The 23372-nt window shown below is 37.0% G+C and overlaps 1 protein-coding gene across 5 annotated transcripts in view; it reads right to left on the bottom strand.

Annotated features, from left to right (window-relative positions):
* Positions 1 to 23372, bottom strand: part of KRAS (KRAS proto-oncogene, GTPase) — a 47504-nt gene that overhangs the window by 22568 nt on the left and 1564 nt on the right. For all 5 annotated transcript variants that reach the window (XM_007967964.3, XM_007967962.3, XM_007967961.3 and 2 more), the window contains exon 2: positions 19133 to 19255. In XM_007967964.3, coding sequence (XP_007966155.1) covers positions 19133 to 19243 — 111 coding nt within the window. In that variant the 5' untranslated portion in view covers positions 19244 to 19255. The remainder of the gene's footprint in view (positions 1 to 19132; positions 19256 to 23372) is intronic.

The following is a 23372-nucleotide window of genomic DNA, read 5'->3' on the forward strand; positions in this document are numbered from 1 at the left end:
CAGTGGTAGTTCCTCAAAAAGTCAAACACAGAATTACCATATGATCAGTAATTCCATTCCTAAGTATATAATCAACAGAACCGAAAACAGGGACTCAAACAGATACCTGTACACCGATGTTCGCAGCAGCACTATTTATAATACACAAAATGTAGAAATAACTTATGTGTCTGTTAACGGATGAATGAACAAAATGTAGTATATACATACAGTGGAACATTATTCAGCCATAAAAAGGAATAACATTTCATATAGGTTGAGCATTAATGCAGGTTAATCCAAAAATCTGAAATCCAAAATGCTCCAAAATCTGTAACTTTTAGAGCCTGACATGATGCTAAAAAGAAATACTCACTAGAGCATTTGATTTTGGATTTTTTTTTTTCTTTCATCTTTTTTTTTTTTTGGAGAGATAGTGTCTTATGTTGCTCAGGCTGGTGTTGAACTCCTGGGCTCAAGTGATCCTCCTGCCTTGGCCACCCAAAATGGTGGGATTACAAGCATGAGCCACTGGGCTCCATCTGATTTTGGATTTTTGGATTAGGGATACTGAACCAGTTAAGCATCTACAAATATTCCAAAATAAAAAAAATAAAATGTGAAATCCAAACCACTTCTGGTCACAAGCATTTTGGGTAACGGATGCTTCAACCTGTATATACATGCTACATCACAGATGAACCTTAAAAACATTATGCTAAATGAAATAAGTCAGACACAAAAGGACAAATACCACATAATTCCACTTATATGAGGAACCCAAAACAGGCAAAGTCAAAAAGATGAAAAGTAGACTAGAGGTTACCAGGGACTGGGGGAGGGAGGATTACTGGGGACTATTTAACAGGTACAGAATTCTAGTTTGAGATGATAAAAAAAGTTCTCAAAACAGATGGTGCTAATGGTTAGACAACATAGTGATGGTTGCACAACATTATGAACACACTAAAGGTCACTGAATTGAACACTTAAAAATAACTACCATGGGCCGGGCGCATCACGAGGTCAGGAGATCAAGACCATCCTGGCCAACATGGTGAAACCCCGTCTCTACTAAAATACAAAAAATAGGCCTAGCGTGGTGGCATGTGCCTGTAGTCCCAGCTACTCAGGAGGCTGAGGCAGGGGAATTACTTGAACCCGGGAGGTGGAGGAGGCTGCAGTAAGAGATTGCTCTACTGCACTCCATCCTGGCAACAGAGCGAGACTCCGTCTCAAAAAACAAAACAAACAAAAAAAAACTACCATAGTAAATTTTATGTTATGTATATCTTACCACAAGAAAAAATGTTTTTAAGGCATTATATGGAGAGTCAACAATGCAAGTGTACATACTGGTAACAAAAAGTTATCGACAAAAGAAAATAATTTCAAAAATGGGATAGCTCTACCAACTCTATTATTGAAGATGATTTAAATGACAAGAAAAATCAACCAACCTACAAATAATTGTCATGCATCTATTTTATTTATTGTCAAAGGCATACATAAGGAAATGGTCAATACTCAAGATTCTAATGCCCTCATCCACCTCTGAAAACTGGAAAAAGGAATCTAACAGCCAGATGGATATCTCTAAAGAGCAATACTGTTTCATCTGCAAATCCTGAGGGAACTCTTTTTTTCTTTTCTAAAAAGAGAAAGAGAGAACTGTAACTATAAGATTGAGTAACAGAAGGGAGTGGGTAACTTTAACAGAATCTTGAAATAAAAATCTGATTTTCTTCCGACTTTTGGCTAATACTTCTGCCTAAGATTTCACACATTCTGCCAAAACAGTCCTCAAAAAATACGGTAAAGGGATGTTACAATGTGAAGCCATGAAATAAGAGGTAGGGCTAACAACAGGTATAAAGCATAAACATAAAAACAATTATTTTAATGTTCCACATGTGGGCTATAGTATTAATGTATCTTTTGTTGTTGTTGTTGTTGTTTTGAGATGGAGTCTCGCTCTGTTGCCTAGACTGGAGTGCAGAGGCGCAATCTCGGCACACTACAACCTCTGCCTCCTGGGTTCAAGCAATTCTCCTGCCTCAGCCTGTTGAGTAGCTGGGATTCTAGGCGCCTGCCACGATGTCCAGCTAATTTTTGTATTTTTTTTTTTTAGTAGAAATGGGGTTTCACCATGTTGGTCAGGCTGGTCTCTAACTCCTGACCTCATGATCCACACGCCTTGGCCTCCCAAAGTGCTGGGATTACTGGCATGAGCCACTGTGCCCAGCCTCTAAAGTATCTTTAGTTCATGAATTACTCTGTAGACCATTCTATCAGAGGGAGAAAAAGAGAAAGAAAGAATGGTCATTACAAATGTTGTTAGTAAAGTATTTCAAAATGTGTACAGTATAAGGAGAACATAAAGATGTAAGTGCAGCATGATCACAATAATACATATTTATATAAATGTATTATGTATTTAAAAACTGGTTAATATATACATCAAAATGTTATAAAGGTTATGTCTTTGATGGAGATAATTTAAAAGACATTTATCTCGGCCAGGTGTAATGGCTCACACCTGTAATCCCAGCACTTTTGGAGGCCAAGGTGGGCAGATCACACCTGAGGTCGGGAGTTTGAGACCAGCCTGACCAACATGGAGAAACCCCATCTCTACTAAATATACAAAATTAGCCGGGCCTGGTGGTGCATGCCTGTAATCCCAACTACTCGGGAGGCTGAGGCAGGAGAATCACTTGAACCCAGGAGGTTCAGGTTGCAGTGAGCTGAGATTGTGCCATTGCACTCCAGCCTGGGCAACAAGAGCGAAACTCCATCAAAAAAAAAAAAGACATTTATCTCTTGCTTATCTCTTTTCTTTGTATTAGATGCTATGTTAAATATGTTTTTCTTTGGTTTTCAATTTTTTAAAGTGTGAAAACCCACCATATTAGACTATAATATTGTGCTTATCTTTTAAAGCATATGGTATTTTCCAAACTGTCTACAATAAAAATTAATTATCTCACCAGTCAGAAAAAAAGGATGGCTATTTATTTTCTAAATAAGAGGCTCTTTAGTAGAGATTTGAGCATTCAGTTGATATTTACTTATTTTAGCCTATTCTCTTAATTAAATACTTGAAAGAACTCCTACAGATCATAAATTAAAAACCTGCACTCCAGCCTGGCATGTTCCACATGTGGGCTATAGTATTAATGTATCCTTTTTCTGTTGTTGTTGTTTGTTCATTCTAAAGAGTAATGAAAAAGCAGAAGGTGGGAGCAAAGTACAGAGTCTTAGAGTCAACCCATTACCCAGGCATGGCTACAGAGCATGTAAAGCTGACCAAAGACTTTTCCTACCTATTGCTGCCACCTTACATTCTTTTTTTTTTTTTTTTTTTTTTTTTTGAGATGGAGTCTTGCTCTGTTGTCTAGGCTGGAGTACAGTGACACGATCTCGGCTCACTGCAACCTCCACCTCCTGGGTTCAAGCAATTCTCCTGCCTCAGCCTCCCGAGTAGCTGGGACAACAGGCACGTGCCACTGTGCCCAGCTAATTTTTATATTTTTAGTACAGATGAGGTTTCACCATATTGGCCAGGCTGGTCTTGAACTTCTGACCTCAGGTGATCCGCCTCGGCCTCCCAAAGTGCTGGGATTACAGGCGTGAACCATCGCGCCCAGCCTGTCACCTCACATTCTTTACTTACCAAGGTAGACTGAGTATCCCTACTCTGAAAAACCAAAATCCAAAAATACTTCTGGGTCCTAAGAATTTCAGATAAAGAATAGTCAACCTGTAATGTGGAATATTAGCAGTTTATGCACATATTTCATAAGATGCTTCCATGGTGATTAAACCAGTGGGACCGAGAAACTGGGAAAGCAGTCCCCTATTCACTGATATATCTCATTCCTATTATCTTTTCCCTACCAGACCTTAAAAATATCGATAGCAATGTTCTGAGACACACTCAGTTTCAAAGTAATCTACAACCTACTTGTAAACAATACTGTTGATTAGAAATAAAAGGTTTAGGTTAAAAACTCAGTATTTTAGAGTTAATTTTAACTAGGGTACTTATTCTTAGAAGTGCAATTAGTCACTGAGCTATTTTCAGTGCAACTTGGTAAAAACTAAAGAAGTGTTAAATGAAATATGATCTTAAAAGAACTGATAAATATAAAGAGAAAACGAATGCAACAAAAATTATATATTAATAAAGATTCTGTTCCAACTTCAGGTCAGGCCATAAGAAACAGTCATCCCCTGGTATACACAGGGCATTGGTTCCAAGACCCCCCAGCCTCCAGTCCTACAGTTGGTTCCTGGTATATGAAAAGTCAGCCCTCCATATCTGCATTTGGTTGGGAAAAAAACTGTATAAGTGGACCCATGTCATTCAAATGCATGTTGTTCAAGGGTCAACTGTACTTGGAGGGAGAAAAAAACTATGCATCAATGTAGACTCTTTCAAAAAAATCAGAGTGTAAATAAGGGTTCAGCAAGCTACTGCCCACAGGTCAAACCTTGCCCACTGTTTTTGTATTGCCCACTAGCTAGGAATAAATAGCTGTTTAAAACGACAAAAACAAAAACCCAAGACTATGTGACAAAGACCCACATGGCCCTTTATAGAACAGTTTGCCAAGTCCTCCCGTAAGTTAATAACTCTTCACATATTTGAAGTATTCTCAACACATATTATTCATTCTCTTTATATATATTTTTAAATTTACCACTCTGAGGAAGTACTGGTTATGAAAACCAAAATGATTTTAAAACACGGAGATTCTATAATGAAACTATTTAATAATGGAGCAAAGACAAGCATGAAGGTATTACGTTTTTAATTAGTATTTCCAGCCTTTCAAAAAAGTAAACTTTTAAGTTAAGTACATAAGTTACCAAAGTTACTAATTTGTAGCCTTAGGAAACTAGGATAAAATAAAGTAACTTTAACTCACAATAAAATATTAAATGAAGGAAAGTTATTCCCCATAGTCCCCTCACTCCCAGCTAAAATATTATTTTTTCCATCTACATAATAAAAAGAATTTCTAAATGAAATGTACTATACTGGCAAGACTGGATTGTAGACAGAATTCAAACATTTCTGGTGATATAATAAAGAAGCACAATATTCTTAGAAAGCAATTACAGTATTTATCTAAAGAAAGTCATTCAAATGTTCATAGCCTTTGACACAGTAATGCCGCTATGGGAAATTATGCTAAGAAAATATGTGTTTTTTTATTAAATGACAGTTATAAAGCGATTCTTAACATGGCATCCTAAAATGTCTTACAAAGAAAATTTACCTAAGCATTTAAAACTGACCCACAATCTTGCACCATTTACCTATCTTCAAAATATATCCTACATCCAACCACCTACCACCACCATCCCCCTAGTCCATAACTATTTTGTCTCAGGCAATCTGCAGCAATTGCTTCCTAGCAGGTATCCCTGCTATTAATCTTACAATATATTCTCCACACAGCAGCAAGTGATAGTTTATAAATGTAGCTTAGGGCCAGGCACCACGATAGTTTATAAATGTAGGTTAGGGCCAGGCACCACGATAATTTATAAATGTAGGCTAGGGCCAGGCACCATGGCTCACGCCTATAATGCCAACACTCTGGGAGGCCGAGGCGGGTGGATCACCCAAGGTCAGGAGTTCAAGACCAGCCTGGCCAACATGGTAAAATCCCATCAAAAACACAAAAAATACAAAAAACAATTAGTCAGGTGTGGTGGTGCATGCCTGTAGTCCCAGCTACTTGGGAGGTCTCAGGTGGGAGGATCGCTTGAGCCAGGAATAAATGAATGAATGAATGAAGGTTAGATCATGTAATTCACTTGCTCAAAGTCCTCCAATAGCACTCTTCAGTCTTAAAAATAAAAATGCAAAGCATTCCTCCTTCCCTGGTACCTCCTATGTTTCCTTCATAGCATGTATTATAATTTGTAATTATGCATTTACTCGTGAAATTGTTTAAGTCTATATCCCGTACTAGGCTTTAAACTCCATGATGGTAGGACTCACCCCTGTTTTACTCACCACTACACACCCTCTACCTAACAGTCTTGAACACTATAGGTAATCAGTACTGCCTCTTAAATAAGTGAATGAATCCATTCAATGTAAATATATGTAGATACTAAAAAATAAATGGAAATTTTTATTACAATTAAACAGTTAACATAAACACAATTGAACAGATTTTTCAATTATGTAATACAAATCCTTTTCAAATAGTCTGAAGATACTACATATTTGAAATGAACGCTCACAACAAATGCCCCACTTTCAATGTAATAGTTTGCAAAGGTGGATTTTTTAATCTTTCAACGATTTGTTTTAAAATCTATGTTGCAATGTTCTCTTATCTTAGGAAAACAAGCATAGGTTTAAGATACTATAAATTTTACCAAGACAATGAAGCTGTTAATTTTTAAATTACAACATATATTAAGAATTTAATAAACCTTAACTTCAATTAAATTGTATATAACATGTAAAGTTTTATGTAAAAACACAATCAAAACAATACACACAGAGATTTTAATACACTTATGGGAGGGAAGAGAGTAAGACTAGGGAAAAGAATGTAGGAGTCTTCAACAGTATTAACTTTTCTATCTTGGAAAAAAAAAAAGAGCCAAACCAAATACAGCTTAATGTTAAGATATGACAGAGCTGGCTGGTACACACATGAAGTTCATTATACCACTTTTCTATAAAGCACTAAGAGTGCACCCATTTTATCATTACTTAAAAAGGATTTTGTATTTTTACTTTAAATTTCTGTTGGTTTGAAAAGCTACAAATTTTTATTGCTTTCATACCAATTTCTTTGAGGAGTAATAATGCTATATAGGTTTCTTTTTCTTATCTTCATATTTATTGCCAACGTGTGTCCTTTGCCCACGTGGAATTTTAATCTTCTTTTACACTGATTTGCATATTAATGAAGTGTTTCCTGGTTTACTAAATGCCTTTATTTTGAGGAATTTAAAAGCTAACTCATCAAGATAAGATAACCTCATTAACCAAAACATCAAGTTTGTCATTTTTCTATTATAATTAATAACAAAATTATTCAGTGTGTTCACCTTTTAACATACTCAACTTGAGTATGGGTTTTCCAACTCAGGCAGTGACCCTGACACCGAAAGACATACTCCATGTATCAAAACAAAACAATATATACATTCCAAGTATAGATTTTGTTTACTATATTGTAGTAAACGAAAAACCTAAAGAAACTAATAACTTTTACTAAAGGTAATCATATTACTATTAATAGCAATTACAGCAGTCAACATTTACTGAGCCCTTACTTATATGCCAGATACTGTCATAAGCATATTACAAACATCATCCCATTTGATCTCCACCTTCATGCTGCCAATTCCATGAGATGCTCTTCTCAGCATGACTAGAACTGCTGAAAATGTCAATAATGTATTACTTGGTGATTTCCTTTTGAAATTGTAAGTTTTCTTGATGTATTAAGTATTCTAAGAACTTTTCACATACTGCTTAATAACACCTGTAGCAAAAGATGAGAAACTTTTACTCAACTAATGCTCAAGTACTTTAAGTCACTCTTCTGAAAGGTTATTTAAATCCATTATAGAATGATGTGTTCCACACTTTTAGTTTATAAGCCATCAAAGACTATTGTAGACTGTCAGAATTATAACAGGGAAGAAACAGGGAATTTAGGGTATGTAAACAGAGGTTGATGAGTTCATTCCCACCTACCCACATCAGTCTCCCTTGTATCATAGAAACCCTTATTGAAAATCTAGGTGTCACATATTACACAGTTTCTGACCTCAAGCAACTAAGGTGAGTGGAAGAGACATGAACATAAATAAATAATTAAAATAAAATGAATGTAACACCATATGCAAGATAAAGTACAATGGTGGCACACAGGAGAGATCAACTTGTATGAATTAAGAAAGACGGGAGGGGAGGGACATTCCAAGCAGAAAGGAGCAAAGAGAATGTAAAATACATAGAACAACATGTTGAGGACACAGAACCAAGGAGCTCCATATAACTTTAGCTTAGAACAGAAGTCCCCAACTTTTCTGGCACCAGGGACCGGTTTCGTGGAAGACAATTTTTCCATGGACAAAGTCGGGGTGCTTTCGGGATGAAACTGTCTTACCTCAGACTATCAGGCATTAGATTCTCTAACAAGTATGCAACCTAGTTCCTTGCACGGGCAGTTCACAACAGGGTTCACGCTCCTATGAGACTCTGATGCCACCAATCTGACAGGAGCTAAGGCAAGTAAATGCTCACCCCTCCTCCCGGCTGTGCAGCCCAGTTCCTCACAGGCCACAGGTGGGTACCAGTCCGCAGCCCGCGGTTTGGGGATCCCTGGCTTAGAGGCCTTAGAATAAGCACCAAGAAGTGAAAGTGGACAATCAAGCAGAGGCCAGTTTATGGAGGATCACGCGTATCATATTAAGGAGTTTTACACTTTATCCTATACAAAATCACTAAAAGGTTTTTAAAATAGGAAGGGAGATCAGATTCACTATTAGCATTTTTATGACAAATTATAGAAAGGGATAAAATTTTTTGGCCCTTCCCAGACACTGCCTCATTGTACCCACTCAGATGCACCAGTAGCAGCCAAAGGCACCACCTCTGCAGGGATTAAGCCTCAGCGACAACGGGCCCTTCCTCTGAGATTCCAGTTCTAATAATCCCCAAATCTTCCCAGCATTCCCTGAATCTTAGGAGTAGTGGCCATTCTTGATGTTACTGTGTTACTTCAGTGTTTTTTTGCCTTTCAGTCTTCCAACACGTAATTAGTTCTCCATGCTGAAATATCGAGTGTGGTTTCTGCTTTCTGGACTAGACTTTTGACTTCTATAAATGTTAAAAACGGGAGGAAATAGAAGAAGGGGGGAGAGAAGGAGGAGAGCAGAGACTGGGAGATGATCTAGGAATTATTACAAGAAATGAGAAAACTTGAACTAAGGCAGCAACAGCAGTATGGATCGAGGAGATTAAACAGACTGGAGAAATACTTAGGTAAAATTGTTGGTAGGAAAATAAGTAGTACAATCACTGTGGAAAACAACTTGGCAGTTCCTCAAAAAGTCAGACAGAGCTACCATATAACCCAGCAATTCCACCTTAGATATATACCCGAGAGAACTGAAAATATACGGTCACACAAAAACGTGTACATAAATGTTTATAGTGGCATTATTCAAAATAGCCAAAAAGAGGAAATCACTCAAATGCCCATCAAATGAACAGATAAACAAAATAAGGTATATCCGTATAACAGAGTATTATTCAACCAGAAAAAGGAATGATCAAAAAGCAAAAACATAGATGAAACCTGAAAACATCATCCTATGTGGAGGAAGCCAGACACAAAAGGCCATGTACTGTATGATTCTCTTTATATGAAATAATCAGAGTAGGCAAACTCACAGACACAGAAAAATTAGTGGTTTTTAGAGGCTGGTGGGAGAAGGGATTGGGTAGTGACTGCTAATGGATGTGGGACTTCTTTTGGGGTGATTGTAACATTCTGGAATTAGTGGTAATGACTGCACAACCCGTGTGAATATACTAAAAACCACATACACTTGAAAAGGGTGAATTGTATGCTATGTGAATACATTTCAATTTTTTTAAAATAACAGAGTTTACTGACAGGGGATGAGTACAAAGGGGAGAGCGAAGTTGAAAAGATGAGTGATACTGGGCATGTTGAATTCCCTATACTCATGGGTTGTCCTGGTGGGTATGACCTGCAGGCAGCTTGATATACATACGTGTCTGGTGCTCAGGACAGAAGTCCAGGCTAGAGACAGACTTGGGAGTCTTCAATCTATGGACAGCCAAAGAACTTCACTTATTTGTGCTATGGGCTTGGGCAAACTACTTTATCTCTCATCTTCTCTAAGCTATTGCTCCTTCAGCTGTGAAAGTAGGCAAAAAATTGCATAAAGGATTTTATACATAGATTAGTATTAAAGACCATGAAAATCTCTTTATAAAATGGAAAGTGTTATAAAAAGTTAACTGCATTATTTTATATACTACACGCAGACACAAAAAGTAGGGGCAGGCCACTGGCTACTGGGAACTGTTCAGAAACAGTATCTTGTCCTTACAAAATCATTGGGCATCTATAGTTAAAATAATTTTGCAGGCCGGGCGCGGTGGCTCAAGCCTGTAATCCCAGTACTTTGGGAGGCCGAGACGGGTGGATCACGAGGTCAGGAGATTGAGATCATCCTGGCTAACATGGTGAAACCCCGTCTCTACTAAAAAAATACAAAAAACTAGCCGGGCGAGGTGGTGGGCGCCTGTAGTCCCAGCTACTCGGGAGGCTGAGGCAGGAGAATGGCATAAACCCGGGAGGCGGAGCTTGCAGTGAGCTGCGATCCGGCCACTGCACTCCAGCCTGGGTGACAGAGCGAGGCTCCATCTCAAAATAATAATAATAATAATAATAATTTTGCAAAACTGGTCACCATATTTCAAAATAAATATTATGGAGCTGGACAAATCAAAGGGAAGGAGAGTTAAAACTGAAGGTTATGAAGGATTTCTGTTTTGATTAGGGAGTGAAGATGTTAAAGAGCTTATTTTCATGGCAGAATTTTCAATTAAAAACTAAGACATTCACTAAAAATAAGGATAAAGAAAACAAAGACTTCTTTACCAAACGCTGGATACTTAAAATTATAAGAATGGTGAACATTAGTTTAGTACTAGAGAGAATTAAATGTGTACTACTCCCAAGAGAAAAAACTAGTTCAAAAATCTGAATGATCTCAAGGAAAATTTATATGACAAATTTTGAAAACAAGCATATAATGGGCATACATATGTAACCTGTTGAAATCATGTGGCATTCGCCCACAAGTGATCACTTGAAGTCTAGGTAAGAATGAGAGGCTGGAATGACCATGGATCCAATCTTAATAATTACAGCTGCCAATATAATGTTCATATTTTATATTATATACCTCTCAGATATTATTTATTTAGCCTTAATAGCAATTTCCTTAATCCAAGACTACGTTTGAATTATCTAATTTATTGAGGCTTGAAAAAGAAGCATGAAATAATCTAATGGTATCTGAAACTTTTCTCTCTCCAAAATGAGTATTTACTTTCCCCCCAGCTCCAACAGTATAAGCTTATGTTAAAAAACTAAAACACTACAAAGAATGAGGGAGTAATTTTGTTTTTAGATGAAACCATTCTCAACACAAGGTGCTGTGACCCAGCTTCACTTACATAATGGACATTCTTGAACATCAGTATATTTAAATCTACCTAATCTTTCCAACAACTATGTTACTTATATGTACAAAGATACCATAATTTATTCACCCATTCTCTATTGGTAGACAGGAAGATTATTTCCATTTTTTTAAAATCATGAACAACACTGCAATAAACATTCTTATATACACATCTTAAACATTTATGCAATTAAATCCTTGGATAAATTCCAAGAAGCTGAATTACCTGGTCAAAGGACATGTAGTTTACATTTGGAAACATATTTCTAGACTGATTAAGTCTGAGGGTCTATACTCCCAGTACAGTGCAAGGCGCACATTTCTCCATACCCTTCCTAGCAGTTATCATTTTAACCTTAGCCAATATGAAAGTACAGAAATGTTATTTATTGTTTGAATTTGCATCATATTCATGAAGTGTCTTTTTATATGTTTATGTTATTTACTTTATTTCTTTTTTGGTAGACAAGCTATTTATATCTTTAGTACCCCCATCCCTTTTTTTCTATCTGTGTGTTTTTTTCTAATTCATATATAAGACAGCTTCCTGTTACATGAACCAAATGGTTTTTCTAGGTTTTCATTTGTCTTCTATCTTTGTTAAAGATAACTTAATTGTTATGCGGCCAGATAGCTTAATTTTTGTTCAAATGTTTGCCTTGATGGTTTAAGAATACTCTGATAATGAGAAAAGATTCTCACTTTTCTCAAGGGAGAAAAATACTTAATCCAAATTCCACAAATAAGGAAACCTAAAGTTAAGTCACTCAATCTATATTACTTAGATAATACTACAAGATCCATAATTTAAGAATGACATTATCATTTTTATTTCACAAGTGTATAATTTAGCATTAAAATTTACACAAGGAGAAACAGAGTAGAGCCATGGTTCTCACTGTGGGAGAAAGAAGGTGAAGAACAGTTAACTCTTGATTTCTTAAAAACACGCATTTCTGAGCTCTGTGCCTTGAAAAGGGTCTAGAAGCAGTGACACCCCATTGTCACTATATAAACACATTATATAAATGCACCTAAGACCCAGATCTTGATTTCTAAACACCATTCCCCACTAAAAGGAACTAGGGATCCTTAGACAAATGGCTGAATCCAGGGTGGGGACAGGAAAAGAACAAGGTGAACCTGGAATACACAGTGCCAGAAAGTATGAAGAAACTAAAAAACTGAAGGGGACATGTTAAAAGCATACAGAAGCCAGCTTAAAAGGGATTCCATTGGCATATCAAAACAAATTTGAGCAACAAAATCAGTAATTACAATAACAGACTTCAACACATTAAATTAAAGAGTTCATGAATCCAGACTGATACAAATAAAACAAACTAAACAAATAAATAAGGGAAGAGAAAAGAGAGAGCCATTTTTAATGGCAGATGCCAATTAATTAATCGAGAAGTGATGACAGAGTTAGAAGATTACCATTTTGCAACCATTAAGGTAGTAATAATGAGTGGATGCTAAATCCTAGGGATGTAAATATATTGGACAACAGGGCATTTACAGTCTCCAAGTATCTCCCCACAGAGTACTTATTAATCATAAAGCAATTAAAGGCAACTTTGCAGAGAGAAATCTGATAGATATCACCTTAACCAAAAAATCAATGTTACCAATAATGGGACAAACCACCATCACGTGCCTCCTGTTGTGATACAAGGCGGAGGACACGACATCACTATGGAGCATTCCTGCCCAAATTGTTTAACCTAAATCTGATCATGAGGAAACAATCAGACAAACCTAAACTAGAGGACATTCTACAAAACAATTGACCTGAGTTCTTTGTAAAGTATCATTGTCATAAAAGACGAAAGCTGAGAAATAGTTCTAGATTAAAACAGATGGAGACAGGACAACTATTTTTTGATCCTGAATCAGAAAAAAAATAAGTAACTGCTAAAAGGACATTCTTAGAACAACTCACAAAATTTTAATACAGACCATATATGAGACAAAGTATTGTAACAATGTTGAATTTCCTAAACTTCATCATTATGTTGTAGCTACACAAGAAAATACTGTAGTTATACAAGGAAATATTCCTGTTGTTGGAATAAGGTCAGCCAACTTTTTCTGTAAAGGTAAAAAGTCTATAAAGATCTAAAGATAGTAAATATTTCAGGCTTTTGGTCATTTTGGCTACAACTACTCAAATGTGCCACTGCAGTGTGAAAGCAGCCATACACAATATGTAAACACACATGCATGGCTGTGCTCCAATAAAATCATATAAAAAAAGACAGCAGGAGGCCAGGAGTGGTGACTCATGACTGTAATCTGGCACTTTGGGAAGCCAAGGCGGGAGGATCATGAGGTCAGGAGTTCGAGACCAGCCTGGCCAACACAGTGAAACCCCATCTCTACTAAAAATACAAAAATTGGCCAGGCATGGTAGTAGGCACCTATAGTCCCAGCTACTTGGGAGGCTGAGGCAGGGGAATTGCTTGAACCCAGGAGTCAGAGGTTGCAGTGAGCCGAGACTGCGCCACTACACTCCAGCCTGGGCGACACAGTGAGGCTCTGTCTCAAAAAAAAAAAAAAAAAAAAAAAAAAGACAGCAGGTAGGATTTGGCCAGCAAGCAGCCCATAGTTTGCAGACCCCTGTCTTAGAAGTTATACCAAGTTTAGTGGTGAAGGGTCACAACACGTGCAACTTAATCTTAAATACTTCAGCAAAAATAAAGAATATACATTCACATAAGTGTATACCTATATATACAGATGAATAGATCTAGAGAAAGCAACTATGGCAAAATGTTAGTGAATCTAGTTTAAGAGTAACAGCTATTCGCTGTACTATTTTCTTACTACTTTTCTATAGGTTTGAAATTTTTTCAAAATAAAACATTGATAAAAAAGTATCTAAGGTAGTTACTGTGTCCCTCCCTAATTCTTTCAAATACTTTATTTTCACTATTTCTGTTTTTTTTTTTTTTTTTTTTTTTTTTTTTTGGAGATAGGGTCTCGCTCTGTTGCCCAGGCTGGAGTGCAGTGGTGTGATCTCGGCTCACTGCAGCCTCCACCTCCCGGGTTCCAACCATTCTCCTGTCTCAGTTTCCTGGGTAGCTGGGATTACAGGCATGCACCACCACACCCAACTACTTTTTGTATTTTTAGTAGAGACAGGGTTTCACCACGTTGGCCAGGCTAGTCTCGAACTCCTGACCTCATGATCTGCCCGCCTCAGCCTCCCAAAGTGCTAAGATTACAGGCATGAGCCACCACACCTGGCTTATTTCTACTAATTTATATGGTAAGATCCCAATAATTTAACTGTTCCATAACGTACACATTATGAAATAATCATGGTTAAAAGACGCAAGAAATATAATATTCTTAAGTATAAAGCCTCTAAATTAAGTCACACATAATTAGCATGATTGCCTAGAAACATTGCTCTTCAAAATAAAGCTGGCCATCCATATACACAGGTACCGCATCTATGAATTCAACCAACTCTGGATAGAAGATCTCTGAGGAAAAAAATTCATAAAGTTCCCAAAAGTAAAACTTGAATTTGCCATGTACTGACTACTATGTTGAACCCACACGAATGAACTAATGTGAGGCATTGTAATAGGTATTATAAGAAATCTAGAGATACCTAAAACTAATAAGCTCCATGAAGGCAGGAATCTGGTCTGTTTTAGGCCTCAGTGTATGCCTAATCCATAAGAAGACTGCACGGTACAAAGTGGCAGTGAAGAACATTTCTGGGATTAAGGAATTAGCTGTATTGTTAAAACCAGAATCTTAGGAGATTCCAAACCATAAAATCATTTTTTCCTTTCACTTATTTCCATTACCAACTTCCATTTGTATGTTTATAAAGCTTTGGACTTATAAAAACCCAAGGTATAAAAAACCATGACCAGTAAAGTTTTATATTCAGGTCTAAATAAATACTTATTCTTAATTTGACCTAAATACAGTACCTAATACACACGGTAATGTTTATATTAATATTAGCAGAAAGTACAACTGATACTTTAAGTTTTTTTAAATCAATCATATAAAATAAGACTTTTAAATAAAACAGATATATTTATAAATTGATGACACCCATAGTTTAAATAGGGAAACTACCCAAACTTAGGATTTCATTGTTACTTGTTATAAAGCAAAGAATTTGACCAGTAGAGGGCACTCACAAAAGTGGGGAGAGCTTCACAGCCTTGAAGAGAAGTGACATAAAATTGCTGTGTGTCTCTGATTTTAAAAACAGAATGTTTTAATAGAACACTGGAGTAAGCTAACATATTATTAATTTACAAAAGGTAAAGTTTAAATCTTTGTTATGCTTGAAAATCTGACATAAACCTTATGTCAGGGACATGAATTTGACAATTTAAAGGATGTTTAAAGCTACAGTTTAACATAGCAGGGTTTGGACCTTAACACTATTGAGGTTTGGGGTCAGATAACTCTGTTGTGGGGGCTTTCCTGTGCACTGCAGGAAGTTTAATACTAGGTTGGTGCAAAGGTAATTGCAGCTTTGCCATTAAAAGTAATAGCATCTACTCAATACATGCCAGTAGCAGTCCTCTCTCCCCAAGTTGTGGCAACCAAAAATGTCTCCAGATGTTGCCAAATGGCCCCTGGAGGGCAGTCACCCAACCATCCCTCGCTGATGACTACAGATATATGTATAAACTCAAAAGAACAACAGCTTACAAATCACATAAGGGCTTTTCTTATACCACTCTTCAGTGTCAGTTTAATTTTACAAATTTTCTCTCTATAATCTACATACTTCACTCATAGGTAAAATGAATTCTATAATGAACATGGAAAAATAAAAGAAACTGAAAACTGATAAACCTTGGTAAATAAATACAGCTCAGAACACTAAAGATGAAACAAACCAATCCAATTATTAATCTGGTGTTCCTTACTGAATAGGAAACTGTTCCATCAAAGAAGCGCATAATACTTGAATTGAATTATAAGTGCCACAATAAAAGCATGCAGATGTCAAACAATTAGAGCCTGGGAAAAAAATACATCTTGCTATATTTATTCTCACTAGCATATTATATACAGTAGATACTTAATATATACCTGGTAAGTGATCAACTAATCATTCTGATCTCTGTAACTACCAAATTTTTTTAAAATGAGACTCTTCCTGTTCCACCCAATTTTACCTTAGAAAAAAAATTTCAGGGTTTTCATAGTAAGACAGCCTCAAATACAAACGTACTCCATCTATGTGTCATGTCTGAATGATTTTACATCATATCTCTGCCACTAAGTTGCCATTAGATAGTAGGCTAAGTTCAAATTTTGGTATACTGACAAATCTAAATTAGTCTCCATTAGTAAATATTTTCTTAACTTGAGAGACAGCTGATTCTCAGTTTTAAAAAGTTATACAAGAGTATAGTGGAAATTTAACTTAGTCTCAGAGAATTTAAATTCAAATCCCACCACTCATTAGCTACGTATCCTTAGGTGAGTTACAACCTCTCAGATACATTATTGAAATAAACAATAGCCACCCTCCTCACTACCTCTTAGTGTAAATTTTGCAAAATCGTCTAAGTCACCAAAAAATATAGTATTACTTGATTTAAATTTTTAAAAAATGTATTTCCATCTTAAATGTAGAAAAACTGCTAATAATTCCAAAATGTGCAGTCATATCCTTTCTAATGTTCTCTCTGACCCACACTGATTGGTGAATACCAATCAAAACCTACAATGGCAGTGAAATCCCCATATCCTCCTAAATTTTTAACTTTTTACAATAACATGGAGTCAGCATTTCCATTCAGCCAACTATTAAACTACTAAGTTCTCTTGCCTCTCTGAATTTAATGTAATACGTCACTTCCCTCAGAGACTCATTGTAATTTGGGAGATAACAGATAATCTCAGATACCTTTTCCCAGGTGACTAAACTACCTCAGGGACTGTCAGTTTCAAAGTTCACAGGTAATCAATGCTTCCCACAGTCAAGTCTTCTGGTTTGGCAGAAATCATAATCAGAGTTATAGGTTTAAGTTTATAAACTTTTTCAACCTTCCCCACAAATCAAGTCTTAACTGTTAGCTTTGTTTCTTCAAGATTTATATTGCATTTTAACAATCGTTAGCAAAAGGTGTCCTAACCCACTTTATCATATTCATGACGTCATGCTATATATACACTCATATAGCATTCATGACCTCTGACTGGAAACAAAGTGTAATGGAATTTCTCAGATTTTCAGGGAAGACGAACAGCATTTCCAGTAAAACTACCTTCCAAAATCCCAGGAAAACTTTCATGCATAAAGTGAATTCTATTAAAACTTCCTTTTACATCTGCTTTAAATAGTAGAGTCTGCCAAGTTACCCTGAATTTGCAATACAGATTGAAATGGGTGCACTATTCAAACCTCCTCAAAGAAACAAACAAAACTGTAGTATACATTGAATTAACTTGTCAAAAGTAAATATACAGAGACTACTGCATAGGCAGTCTACTTCCATTAGACTATTCCCCTTTACTGTTGTAAATTCTCAGAATTGGAAGCCAAATAAAGTTGTTTCTATGTTTAAATCAAATCTTTGCAAATAGGCATTATTTCTTCACTTTTTTATAGTACCAAAAATATGTGACATTTCCCTATGATTAGTTATCTAATCAATTCTCCAGGTTCTAAACTGCATACACATCTTCCCAAGGCCACCAATGCCCTCAGAACTTGCCTCAGTGCAAAGTGTTTCTTCAAGACATTACACAATATAGTACCTTAATAGGGCACTTTGACCTGTTCTAGATTTCACAGCTTGGGACTTGAAGAAAGTTCTCAGAAATTTTTCAGAGCCAATTTTTTTAAACTACTACATCAGATGTAGAATAAATGCTAAAGGATTAGGACTGCTTAATCAAGGGTAAAGAAGCCTCAGAAATAATCTGACAATATAGGGCTATTTCAAAGACAAGGTGATATGCTTATTTTCCATCTCCACTGATGTTAAATTTAACATGAAGATTCAAATTACGTGTGAAATATGCTAATAAGTATGTTCTGAAAATGGGTTAACAAGGACAGTTGGGGAATGTCCCCTCCTGCAGGTCTCTGAGATTAAATAAATCCTCATCTGCTTAGGATGGAAGGGAATTCTACTACCTGACCTCTCAAGGTCTCTTACAGGTCTTTACTTATTCTGCTGCTGGCCTTTACTTTGGTTACTTTTCATTAAACTAAAAAAAGCTGAAAATAATCCTCAAAACATAATAATTTAAATTTAGTCAAGGAATTTTTTTTTTAATTCTAGCATTTCCTTGAGTAAATTTAAAAATGACAACAAAGCAAAGGTAAAGTTGGTAATAGTATCTTTATATAAATCACACCTTAGGCAAAGAATTCATTTTTAAAAATGTATCAGGTAGTTGTATGTTCTCTAATGTTGAGAAGAAGATAGGAAAATACTGCTAATGAAGTTTAAAAAAATCAACCATCAAACAATTACATTTCACTAGTACAATTAAATCTAACCTTTACATATGATGTCATAATACCAAGAAACCCATAAAAATAAAAGTTACATTAAAAAGATTGCCTTTTAGGTACAGATAGGATACAAATTTCTACCCGCTGACAAAACTCTGAAATATACTTCCAATCAAAATGCACAGAGAGTGAACATCATGGACCCGGACATACTCCCAAGGAAAGGAAAGCTCTCATATTAATGGTTACATATAACTTGAAACCCAAGGTACATTTCAGAAAACTTAAAGTAACTTTCAGTATAATTATCTTGTAGTAAGTACTCATGAAAATGGTCAGAGAAACCTTTATTTGTACCAAAGAATGGTCCTGCATCAGTAATACGCATAATATTAAAACAAGATTTACCTCTATTGTTGGATCATATTCGTCCACAAAATGATTCTGAATTAGCTGTATCGTCAAGGCACTCTTGCCTACGCCACCAGCTCCAACTACCACAAGTTTATATTCAGTCATTTTTCAGCAGGCCTTATAATAAAAATAATGAAAATGTGACTAAATTAGAACATGTCACACATGAGGTTAATACACTATCAAATACTCCATCAGTACCTTTTAATACAAACTCACCTTTATATGAAAAGTTATTTCAAAATACCTTAAAAAATTCAATCACGAAAATTCCAGTTGACTACAGATGTGTATTGTAATGAACTGTACTTCATTTACAAACTCCTCCATCAACGTTTAAGAAAAATACATAACTGCTACATAGATAGTTCTTTTATCTTTAAATTCAAGTTGTTGTATCTAAACAGCCACACTGCTGTCCTGCAGCGGCTAAAGGCTCTCAAAGGATCATGACTTCACTCATGCAAGTGTCTAGAACAGTCCTCTACACCCTGTAGACACACCCTCACAAAAGTTGCTGACAGCTATCTCCACTCCTATTGTTAGTTTTCCAAGTGAACCCCCACCTCTAAGAGTTAGAAGTCACTATGCAACAGCTATAGGGAAACTTTTAAAGCATCATGGCAGTAGCTCTCTTGGATAAGTATTAACAGTAAGAATCAGATGAGGGTTGGGAGAATGAGTATCAAAGTTGGATTGTGTCATGGGGAAATAAAAATTTAAACGCTAAGGCAGAAGAACAATATTTGATGACATTTTAATGTGTGAAATATCTCTGGGGAAAATAGAAGTCGGAGGTTGCAGTGAGCTGAGATCGCGCCACTGCACTCCATTCTGGTGACAGAGCAAGACTCCGTCTCAAAAAAAAAAAAAAAATCTCTGGGGAAAATAAAGGTAAAAACTAAGAGAACTCCAAATTAACTATTCAGTCCAGGTGATGTGATCATCAATCACAATACATAATCCTGTATCACTGCTGCACACAAAAAGATAAAGATTAGAAAGCCAGGTGCAGTGGCTCATGCCTGTAATCCCAGCACTTTCGGAGGCCAAGGTGGGTGGATCACCTGAGGCCAAGAGTTCAACACCAGCCTGGCCAATATGGTGAAACCCCGTCTCTACCAAAAATACAAAAACGAGTCAGGCATGGTGGCGCTCTCCTGTAGTCCCAGCTACTCAGGAGGCTGAGGAAGAAGAATTGCTTGAACCCGGGAGGCGGAGGTTGCAGTTAGCTGAGATGGAGCCACTGCACTCCAGATTAGATGACAGAGTAAGACTCTGCCTCAAAACAAACAAACAAAAAGATTAGAGATAAACACTGTTTTTAGTAAAACAGTTGTTAAGAGATGCAAGTGAATATGTCTCAGTAATCCACATGACTGTTACTCTTTGCTTTTCCTACACTGTCTCCCCACAGGTGCATGAATACTGACAACTTGTATAACAAGCACCACACAGAAAATAAAACACATTTTCTAGTCAGTTGTTTCAAATTTTTTGAAATAATACGAATGTTTAATTTCATCTCCTTTCCCTCATGTAACACATAATTACAAATAAGGAGAGAAATGCAGGAAAAAACGGGAGTAAATGCACAATTATTTATTATGGATGAGTAGCTCCAAATTAATGAATGTGCATGTATTGTAGATAAACACTAAATAGGCCGGGCGTGGCGGCTCACGCCTGTAATCCCAGTACTTTGGGAGGCCGAGGTGGGTCAGGAGATCAAGACCATCCTGGCTAACACAGTGAAATGCCGTCTCTACTAAAAACACAAAAAAATCAGCCAGGCGTGGTGGCGGGCGCCTGTAGTCTCAGCTACTCAGGAGGTTGAGGCAGGAGAACCGTGTGAACTCAGGAGGCAGAGCTTGCAGTGAGCCAAGATCATGCCACTGCACTCCAGCCTGGGCGACACAGCAAGACTCTGTCTCAAAAAAAGAAAAAAGAAAAAAACCACTAAATATACACCGTATCCTATTTACTGAAAACCAAAAATAATAATTTGGTTTTCCAAATGATAACATACTAACCTTACTCCTAAGCCCTGCCTCAAAAAGCACCACAGGCTAGAAAAATTGTGTCACACACAGTCTCAGTATAGTTCCCCGCCTTACTCTGTTCTACCTAGACTTACTGGCTGCTTGTCTAGGGTCAGTTAACAACCACTACAAACATATATCTTATCCTATTTGCCTCCATGCTTTATTTCAAATGTAGGCCAAAGCAATTAGGAATGGATGATGAGAATTACACTAAAATGTATTCTCTAGCTCTCTGCCTACCCCAACCTCCCCCCAACCAGTTTGCATAGCCTAAAACAGTTCTCAAAAGGTGGTCTAGGAACCCCTCAGGTTACTAAGACTTTTCTGGTGTGCAAGAGGTCAAAACTGTTTTCATAATAACATTAAGATGTCCTTCACCCTTTTCACTCCCATTCTTTCACAAGTTTTCCAGATGTGTGATCATAATAGATTGAATGCAGATGCAGATATAAGAATCCATGTCTTCTATTAAGCCACATCATTAAAGAGATTTACCAAAGTGTGAAACGATACCACTCTTCTAAGTTTTGGTTTTGTTTTGGAAAATAGTTATTTTTTCATAAAATATTTTATTCATGTTACTAAGTAATGGGCTTATTATTTCTATTTTTAAATGAATTAATACATTTTTTAAAAACTGTTTTAATTTCCAATATGATAGATATTAATAAACCCCACACAAATCAAAGATTTTTTTAATTCTCAATTTTTTTTTTTCTTTATAACAAGGTCTCACTACGTTGAGCACGCTGGTCTCCAACTCCTGGCCTCAAGCGATCCTCCTGCCTCAGGGATTACAAGCAAGAGCCAATTTGCCCGGCCCCTTCAATAATTAATGTCTGAGAGTGTAGGCCCGGTATGGCGGCTCACGCCTGTAATCCCAACACTTTGGCAGGTTTAGGCGGGCGGATCACCTGAGGTCAGGAGGTCGAGACCAGCCTGGCCAATATGGTGAAATCCCGTATCTAAAAACACAAAAATTAGCCCCGGTGACGGGAGCCTGTAATCCCGGCTACACGGGAGGCTGAGGCGGGAGAATCGCTTGAGCCTGGGAGTCGGAGGTAGTAGTGAGCCGAGACAGCGCCACTGCATTCTGGCCTGGGTGACAGAGTGAGGCTCACTCTCTCAAAAAAAAAAAAGAGCGTAGAGGGGTCCTTAAGGCCAAAAAGTTTACCAGCCTAGTAAATACTGTGGACAGACACTGGATTAGAGTTTGTGTATATGTACGAATTCACAGCTACATATATCTTCTGGTTTACTTGTTTATGCGGTGGTTGTTTCCAGAAAAAAAAAAAAAAATTCTTTGAATGAGATTTTTAAAACCAAGTCACATTTAAATCCACTAGAGAGAACTGGGCTCCAAAGTAGTCTTATCAAATGAAGATCATGGGCTGGGAGGAGCTCCCTTACTCACAGTCAGAAAAGCTAATAAGGAGTGGACTGGACTCAAATCCAACAATTTTGTTATGGAAGAAAATTCATTTTTATTTGTCATAAAACTGAATTACCATCCACCATCTCTTAAAAGCAAGTACACTGTGGATAGCTACAGTCTCAAAGTAAACTAATGTTAGCAACCATATTTGATATCTGTAGTCTATCATATGTAGGAGTCAGCATTTTGGACCTTAGTCACTTCAGTGACACCAGTTATATGGTTAATTCTGAGCTGATAATTACAAATAGACCTTTCCCCTTTATCACTTAGTTTTTAAATGCTTTCTATTATAAACATAACGTATATATTGTATAACAATTAGAAAACCTTTCTGTTTTGATAGAGCTCAAGATTTAAGAAGGCTTAGACTTCAGCTAGAAGATACATAAGGCACTCTGGGAGGCCGAGGTGGGCGGATCACGAGGTCAGGAGTTCGAGACCAGCCTGGACAACATGGTGAAACCCCTCTCTCTATGAAAAATGCAAAATATTAGCCAGGCATGGTGGCAGACACCTATAAACCCAGTTATTCAGGAGGCTGAAGCAGGAGGATTGCTTGAACCCAGGAGGCGAAGGTGGCAGTGAGCCGAGACGGCGCCACTGCACTCCAGCCTGGGCAACAGAGCAGATGGAGACCATCCTAGCCAACATGGTGAAACCCCTTCTCAACTAAAAATACAAAAATTAGTTGGGCATGGTGGCGTGCACCTGTACTCCCAGCTACTCAGGAGGCTGAGGCAGGAGAATCGCT

Source organism: Chlorocebus sabaeus, chromosome 11 (genome assembly GCF_047675955.1).
Source record: "Chlorocebus sabaeus isolate Y175 chromosome 11, mChlSab1.0.hap1, whole genome shotgun sequence".
Lineage (NCBI taxonomy): Eukaryota > Metazoa > Chordata > Mammalia > Primates > Cercopithecidae > Chlorocebus > Chlorocebus sabaeus.